Source organism: Esox lucius, chromosome 2 (assembly GCF_011004845.1).
Source record: "Esox lucius isolate fEsoLuc1 chromosome 2, fEsoLuc1.pri, whole genome shotgun sequence".
Classification (NCBI taxonomy): Eukaryota; Metazoa; Chordata; class Actinopteri; order Esociformes; family Esocidae; genus Esox; species Esox lucius.
The window spans coordinates 3,133,276-3,142,589 of NC_047570.1; the positions used below are offsets into that span (position 1 = coordinate 3,133,276).

The following is a 9,314-nucleotide window of genomic DNA, read 5'->3' on the forward strand; positions in this document are numbered from 1 at the left end:
ATTAGCTTTCAGGGTTGTGGAGCACTAAATGTCAACCTGCACCGAATTTTGACTGGTACTAGAATTTGATCAAACCCTGGCTTCCTATCTGGTTTCATCCACTGTTCAATGGATGGTTCAAGCAAACACCTCAGACAGATGAAATTGAGGCTGAAGCTAAAAGAGACACCAACAAAGACAGACCTAGGTATATCCAACCATTCAAACAACCGAAGAAGGAGGGAGAGCATTCCCATGGTTGCCATGGAAACCACCCCTCCACACACACACACACGAGATACATTCAACCAATAATTTCTTTCATTAACCCTGTCCTTGCCAAAAGGGGTTCTCTAACAAGGCATCAATCCCCAAAGGATATCCTGGGAGAATATATTGCCGAAATTGTCCTCTTCTATGAATAATGAATATTGAATCAAGTGGAACTGTTCAGTAAGTGTATGTGTCAAATTCAACTGTTGAAACAGATTAACCTGTTTGTATACGTTTAATGGATTCCTTTTCCCATAAGCTACACAGAGTGAAATAGATATGATTCAGAGATCCGTTCCCTTTCGTCTCAGTGCACACACCAGCATGCATACACACGCATGGATGCACAAACATACACATGCACACACACACACACACACACACACACCTGCAACCAGCTGATAATGAAGCTGTATCAGGCAACTGAAACACAGCCATCTGGGTAGAGGACCCCTTCCCTCCACCCCTTCCGTCCTGCGGGACCCTTTACTCTTTCAGAGCATTCGTGGTAAATGACAGTACTGTCTAATGAGCTCAATCGGAGTGATCCAGAGAAAGACAGTATGCTCAGTCCCAGATCGACCTCTCAGTCCCAGATCGACCTCTCATGTACAGGGGGAAACGGATGCATTCTTTTTTCTCATCCATCTGAGATCACTAAGCAAAACACAAAACACAAGGCAAACACTGAAGAGGCCAGAGAGTGTGGGGAATGGAAGTATGCCAGAGAGTGTGGAGAATGAAAGTATGCCAGAGTGCAGAGAATGGAAGTATGCCAGAAAGGGAGGGGGAGAAAAGTGATAGAGAGAGCAGAGAGATGAGGAGAACAGAGAAAGACATAAGAAAGAGATACACAAAGAGAGTGAGAGAAGAAGAGATTGAAAGACAAGGCAAGAAACTCAGAGTAAGAATGTCCAAGAAAAAGTGTTGACCACTGTGACTGACCACAAATTATGGAAAATCTTAACTATGTGCAGATTTAGTGAGCATGGACTTGTTACTAAGACAGGTCAACATAGGCAGACCTGGCTCTCAGACTATGTGCACTCAGCCCACAAAATTAGGTGGAAACAGAGCTGCACTTTCTGACCTCGTGCCAAATGTATGACCACATTTGCCACTCTCAGAAATTACACAGGTCAAAAATTTGAAATTTTACTTAGAATTTAAGTTATTTAAAACAAGTAAGATTTATTTTTATTTTGTCATCCATTATCTTTTTTAACTTCCACTTGCTTTGGCAAACCAATGTTTCCAATGACAATACATTAAAATGTAAATTGAGATGACAGAGACACACTGAGAAAGAGAGACAGAGTGAGAGACAGGTTGAGGTAACAAGGGAGAGACACACCAAGACACACAACCAGAAAGAGACACACACCAAGAGATAGAGAGAATGAAAGTGATAGACTGGAATAGATGAAAGAAGAAGAGAACTGCTATAAAAGGGGTGAGCAAAGAGAAGAAGATGGAGAGGGGCTAGTATGGGAGAGAAGGATAGAGAAGGAGGAGGAGGTAGGGATATAAAAAGCTTGGCGGCTGCAGTCTCGCTGTGATCTCCAGTATGGTAAGCATGGCCATTGTCAGAGAAGGAGGATGAAACCATGACAACCATCCCCACTGATGCTGACCGACACACACACACACAGGCTGACACAAATGGGGGCCAACCCTGCCTTAAAAAGGAGGCTCCAAGCTTTTACAAATGAAAACACATACTAATTGTTCCAACCCTGCCCAGCTAGACAGTTCTTCTTGGCAAAACGCCTCCAGTTTGGCCCCTCTAGAAGACAAAAAAAAAGCCACACAACAATTCCTCCCAAAACCTTTCATTCATACTATCTGTTCGATTAGACACATTTTCAAGTGCCACATTGAACAAAGGAGTCATTGTTTCCCAGTGATTTCTATTTGAATGGATTGAGTCCTTGATTTTTAAAAAACAGTGTATTTAAAATTACATATAGTGGGTCACAATAATATTATCTTGAAATCTTGTGGCGGGGGGGGTAAAAGAGAGGCCATACTCATTTGAGGAAGAAACTGAAATAGGGCTAAATGGATTCCTCTTTAAATCCTGGCCCCTTGGGGATGCGTGTAAGCTCTGTGTGTGATACGCACGCACATGTGCCCACACCCACATGCAGGAGACAAACACACGCTGGCCTCACCTAAGCTCCTGTAATGGGAGGTTGATGACATATGGTCTGGCCTCCACACTCTCTGCACATGAGAGTGAATTTTTTTTTTTTAAAACAGCCACCAACTTCTAACTCAGCCTCAAACCCCTACCAGAACACACAAACACACAATTTGAAATGAAAACACACATTGTCAATGGTCTAATATTGGTAACACGTGCGTGGACGCACACAGATTCTGAAACAAAAACACACATTGTCAGTGGACACAGATATACTAGGAAGCGCACACGCACAGTTTCACACACATTCACTGGGAATTCAAAGAGCAGCACGTTCCCGCTTGCGGCCCGGCTCCGCTTTCGAGTTATTTCAGGATGTAGAGTCATAGTCAGGATGGACACTGGAGCCCTGGAGGAGGACATGGGTAAAAGACGACACAATCACTAAACATGTGACCTCCATTGAGGGAGCAAGGGGAGAGACTCAGAGTGCAAGGTGGCGGGGTGAAGGGTTCACCACATCTCAACTTCAATACTCTGCGTTTGTTCCCCCAATGCCAAAAAATTTATTTTGCAGTCACCCAACGCAGACCTTTTAAAAGCGAAGCACCCAGGATTGAACCCGCAAGCCCCTGAGCCGTCAGCATGCTCCACTCTGTCGTCGTCATCGACAACTCTGGTGCAATTCGCTACTTGTGTAACGTAGTTCCCTTTCTCCGTTTTTATGGGGGCCCCTAAGCATTAGCCTTGACCTTAACTAGTTGAGGAATATATGTCTACGCTGCTACCCTGTCGAGCTGTCTCTGTTTTCACACCACGGCAAAACCTGTAAGCACCAGGGATGAATGCAGTTGAATTATAGGTCGAAAAAACATATATGTTGTAAAAACGTAACGTTGGTCCAAAATATGGTGGCACTGTAAGATCTTGTTCGGTGTAAGAAAAAAAGGGCCAAGGGGTTGATAGCTGAGAGGTCGAGGTAGAAGATGTTGGTCTGCTAAGGAAGTTAGGATGCCACATACACAGCCTAAAGGGTAGTGTGGTTGGGAGAGATGACTGGATGAGTGTGGGTGGAAGTGGTTGTTGTGGATCACTGAGCACCTATGGTATGCAAGGACACAGGTGCAGATGGTACCCAGAAAGCAGGCATTCATGTGAGAATGGATGGACGTAAATGCCACCAGCAGCTTTCAAGTACATTCAGTGCTAATGTGTGCCAAGGATGCCAGGGAAATGTGAACTAAGTGTATTGGTGTAATGTTGTCCCATCATATAATGCAGAAAATTCAAATCAGGCTTGTGCAGTAAGTTAAAATATATCTTACCAAAAACAATGGTGATTTGTCCTTTAAAAAAGGTTCTGAAGAACTCCAATAATTACAACGTCAAACAAACCATGCTATGCTACAGGCACAAGCAAGAGCCACCTTCGTTCTGTTAATATGAAATTGCCTGTGTCCAAATTATTTGTGATGTTACTAACCTGAATGGCCAAAATATAACTGTGCCACTTTTTGGTTTTCAGCTCTGTAAACAGTGAGGGATTTGGAGTAAGGATTACTGCATATGTGTGTGTGTGTGTGTGTGTGAGAGAGAGAATTACAATAGGCTACTGTATGCACCCCCTAATCTCATAAAGAATGCAGTGCCATGGGGGGTGGCTGTGGCCAACCACACGCATGCGTGACTTTTAATCTAATGACAAACGCGGTTCAGCACAGCTGGGACATGTCACCCAAAACTCTTCACGGCCTTGGAAGTGGTTGGATTTGATTTAACTAGCGACTGAAAGAACAGAACAAGGCAGATAATAAAAGGGAGCATCCATATGAACGACAGCTGGAAGGCAGATCATAAAAAATTTGAAATATAAAGCATAGACAAAATTGGGAATAATTAAATTAGATTAATTGATTAGGAATTGTACATCCATCAAACGGTTCCTGTCACAATCCATTAAACCTGTATAAATTAACCTTACTACTTAATTGCTTTCATATCAATTATTCATGCCTGTGTGTGTGTGTGTGAAGGGGGGGGGGGGGGTCCTAAAAAAGTAGCCTATGACCACCCATATCCTTCTGGTACCCACAATAATGGTTTTAGGAATGCCATAAGCTGCTACGTTATTTTTTTTATCAGAACTGCTTTAGCCTAATAGCAAAAGAAGAATCAAGAAAAAGACCAATCGAGAAATCACAACACTGTCAACCTTTTATTCATTTATTAAAATGCTCCATAGGCGAGTAATTTGGCATTAAAAGTATTTAGCAATTGCTGATGTATTTGCACAGCAGTGCTTGTCGTTACAGGGAATGACAGAGATACCGTCCTGCTGGTACTGCAGCCTTGTGCAGTGCTGTAGCGTGCCCTGCCTCATTTTGCAGAGATCAGCAGCGCAGGTCTCCCCAATGCAACGTTGTAAACCGATACATGTTTGCTTGTTCGAATACAACCGCACGCGACAATGTAACAACCCAAACATGCAAGATTTGGGATACCATCATCTGGTGCTCTGGCAATGACGATTTAAAGGACAGTTACGAAAGATTATATCGCAATAATCACACGGAAGTCTTGCTGACTAGGCTATATAGGGCGGACCATGTTAGCCCATTCCCTTTCTATTTGGAAGCAGAAATTTAGGACTTTCCAAAACCATAACAAACATTAAAGTGCACACATGTTTTGTGTAATATTTCCCTTGACCCAGTAAACGCTTTCGACTGATAGATGCAGTGAGTCAAATGCAATCTACCAACCAGCAAGAAGCTACCAACCAGCACGCCAGTGGACCCTAAATCAAATCCATCCAACCGCAATAGTCTACAGAGTGGCACCCATGGCCTAGCCCATATCAGGATAAGCCATAAAAGGAAAAGCACACCAGTCCCTTCACTGAAAGACAGCATTTGGGAGCGAAAGTCTACACATCATTAACGATATTTATACCATATAACTAACCTGTCTGTCCTTTGCCGAGGGTCTTTTCCAAACGATAAGGTCCCACATAGTTCATATAGTGAGCGTTGTTGTCTTTGCCAGAAGAGGTCATTTTTATGGGAATTCAGTAAAATGTCTCGCAGAATAATAACTATAATATAAATGTCTAGTTTCAAATCAACTAGGTTATTCCACAGCGCAGTCGGCTGCTGCTCTTCTGGTGGCGTCCTCCTCTCTCAAGCAGATCTGTCTCTATCCTATATCTATTCGTTCACTCTTCTCCGTCTCTACTTGTTTCACTAGCCTACTGAAATTGCACGTCTTTGAATCTGGATAACATTGTGTTCTTTTCGTCCCTTTCCTATTGAAGAGAGAGGAAGCAATGCACAGTGGGCACAGCTTGGACACAATCCGTTGAGGGGAGAATCTAACGGGATAGCGCTTTAGTGCTGACTGACGCTAACGTCGGATCCGAAGGACTACACATGCGCACAGCGTGCACAGCGCAGAGGCTGGTGATCATTGAATTCAGGTCGTTACAGGATAGCAGGATGGTGATTCATAGCATGGTAGGTCCTCATAGGAGCTAAGGTACTTCATTTTTTAAACTTCTGCATTTTATGTGCAAAACATTACCACTTGTTGATAAAATAGATGAGAAATGAACAAACCAAGTACACAAAGGAAAATAGTAAAATATTATTTGTAAATCAACATATATCTCCGGTTGCATATTCTCCTATAAAAAATTGTTTTTCAGATCTGGTGTGTTGGCTCTTTAGCATCACTGGCTCCCTTTCAGAAGCTCCTCTAAGTCCTCAGAGAGACTACTTCAGAGCCGCTCCAGTACTTTGATGTCAGTTTGAACATCTGTACAGGTTGTGTCCCAATGTCCCACCCTCTCCTCCTACTCCTTTCAGCTCCACCTTGCGGGTAACCTCATCAGGTCTCACTTTCTTCTCAAAGCTCTCTACCTCTGAATTAGGTCCTCTGTCCTGTTATTGGTATGTTGAAAATATTTTGAGATTTTCTGGATGACATGGAAATAATGCTGCCACCAATAACTCTGAGGGCCATGGTACCCACTGAGTTTCAATTTAGCTGCTCTTTAGGTTCCAAGCCAGACATTTTCAACATTCCTTTCTGACTAATAACAAAAGGCATGTAATTGTTTGTTTGTTTGTGTGTGTGTATGTGTGTGTGTGTGTGCGCATGTGTGCGTGTGTTGTATGTCACACTGTGGCACTTGGTTTGATTAAACCAGTGGTAGGTCTCTACTTCACGGTGATGACTGCAGTCTATCTCATCACTCTCTCTCTCACACACACACACACCACCCTCCTTTCCACCCACCCTTCCACCCACCCACCCACCTTCTCTCTTTCTCACACACACACACACATGCACACAACTACCATACATCTACCTCATCACATCGGAACAACAAAAGCATTGACCCAGACATTTCTGTGACAGATGGGGCTTCCCCCCTCCTCTCTTCCTCCTCCCCCACCCTCGGCTGCTAACAAAGAACCCAGGCCTCAGATGCACCCTGGGACAGTGGTAGGACCTCACGAGAGAGCTTTCACTCAAAACCACTTCCTGTTAATTAATTGTGACCCCTCCCCCGGCTCGCATCACAACCATTGTCTCAGCATCACAGGTTGTGGCCTCTGAGAGGAATCCGTCACATTTTCTCTTGAATTGATCTCGTGGTTCAGGGTGTATGTGCAGAGAACATGATTCCACTGTGTAATGATCCCTTATGGATGGATGCATGATTTGACACAATACAGTCATTTTCTGGGTATACAGTGTCCCATGTTTGTATGGGATGGCCCTTACAACACCAGGATTATTGGTTTGATGGTTTGAAGAGTGTATGAAAATGGAAACACCACTGTAAAATGGAAACTACTTTAAGTGGCTGTGGATGAGTATTGCTAAATGATGTAAATGTAGCCTTTACAGTAGATGAGAAAGCAAGGACTTTTCTGCTATTGGTTATGTGTTGTTTAAGATGATCGTCTGTCCGTGCATGTTACACACTATCAGAACACCCTATTGTATTTTCGCAAAGAAAAACTTAACAAGCTTTATTATAAGCATCTTTTGTCTTGTTATCCTACACTTGTGTCCGTCTTTTCACTGAACCTTAAACACAGTAAATTCCCTGCCAGTTGCTGTATGTCCATATTAGTACATACAGTCATCCTGAAGGAGCATCAATCATAATGCATCTTGAATAAATTGCAAACCTAACCTAGTCCAAATTACACTAGCGCTGCGTTTCACTGAACAACAGTGGCAAACAGCAGCCATCATTGGTATGAATCCCTGTCTTCTTAATCATCATAAGAAGCCTCTGCCATTAGCTGTCTCCAAGGGGATCTTTGTATCCATAATCAATATGGAGTCCAGATGTCTAACATGTTAACACACTAGAGTTACGTTTGTAGACAACCTTGTCTGTGATACCATGCGGCGATATTGTTTGATTGTAATCGACCTGTAGCACAACCTTAGTTCTTCATTTGGCCATGTAGAGCATCACTTTTTGCTTCCAAATTGAACCACTTTCGTAGTGAAAACAATATACTCATCAAATCTTTTGGGGGTGAGTGTGTTCTTCCTATTAGTAGAATAATACATTTTCAGAGGGTTCAACTATGAGGATAGTTGAAGAATTGTAGCACCTTCAGTTCTAAGAATGTAAACATGTCAGTTATCGTGAATAATAAGATATACAGGCATGTATATAAATGTAGTCCACACTTGCTCCTTTGACAGCTTAGGCCCTGATGTTTTTTGCAAACATCTTGTGACAAATGACCTTGTAGAAAGTGTTATGAAGTCTGAATAAAGGTGATGTATTTGGTTATGTATAGAGTCTAAACTATTTGTAATCAGAGCATGGTCCAACCAGTGAAAGATCACAGGCGGCGAGGGTTCCCGTTAACAGAGACTAATTGCTACCGACAGCAAAGTGTAGGCTTGTTTTTGCTTCAACTGTCACACTCAGGACAAACACACTGACTTGCTGCACAATCCTTTACAATCTCTCTCTCTCTCTCTACACCTCTTTCCTCCACTCCCTCCTCTCCATCCAATCATCCAACTCCTCCTCACCCACCACCTCTCTTTACGTGAAAAAGCAACGTGTTAGACAGAGAACCCCATAAATGCGCCCATTTCAGCTCTCCATTAATGTTCTTCCTTTTCTTAATCATCTCCACTCCCTCCTTCTCCTTTCGGCCCTCTGCATCCCTTCATCCTTTGACCATATCCCTGTTGTTCTGCCTCCTTCACCCACCCCCAATGATTTTTGAGTGAAGAAGCCATTAGCACCAGACAAACAACACATTAAGATTTTTTTTCCAGCCATCGCGTCAGAGGCAAACACACAGCTAAGCCTAAGCTCCTGTAAACATCCTTAAGTCATTTCTATATGAGCAGCAACATTAGCCCTTTTCACAACGCAGAAGGGATAATGAATTATCTACTGCAGACAAAAAATGACAAAATGTTTTAGAAACCGCTGTGCTAACCAACCACAGGATTAATTCTGACACGCAATACAATTCTATGGCAACAACCTCAGTTTGTTAAAAAAACTTTTATGGCCAAAAATGTACACCTACATTTTGGGATACTGCATAGTTTTGACAATATTCCTCCACCCAAATTCCAGTCTTTTGAATTCATAACCTGTTGTTCATCTTCCTTTTAAATAGATTTTCAACCTTTTACAGCCATGAAAGATCAAAACTTTTTTCCTCATGACTTTGCCCCTCTGCAAAACCCACAATAATGAGGAATTGTGTTTGAAACACTGAATTTTAATAAAATCACTGTGTCAAATCACAGCATGAAACCATAATTGTAATAGCTATTGTAAGCCATAACATTTCAGTCCTAAAATAAATGTGGACAATGTATACATGTTGTGACTGATCAGTGTATAGATGCAAAC

The 9,314-nt window shown here is 42.5% G+C and overlaps 1 protein-coding gene across 8 annotated transcripts in view; it reads right to left on the reverse strand.

Moving 5' to 3' along the window:
- brsk2b (BR serine/threonine kinase 2b) overlaps positions 1 to 5,787 on the reverse strand; it is a 170,848-nt gene extending 165,061 nt beyond the window's left edge. For all 8 annotated transcript variants that reach the window (XM_020044130.3, XM_020044127.3, XM_020044129.3 and 5 more), the window contains exon 1: positions 5,363 to 5,787. In XM_020044130.3, coding sequence (XP_019899689.1) covers positions 5,363 to 5,453 — 91 coding nt within the window. In that variant the 5' untranslated portion in view covers positions 5,454 to 5,787. The remainder of the gene's footprint in view (positions 1 to 5,362) is intronic.
- Positions 5,788 to 9,314: the final 3,527 nt, after the last annotated feature.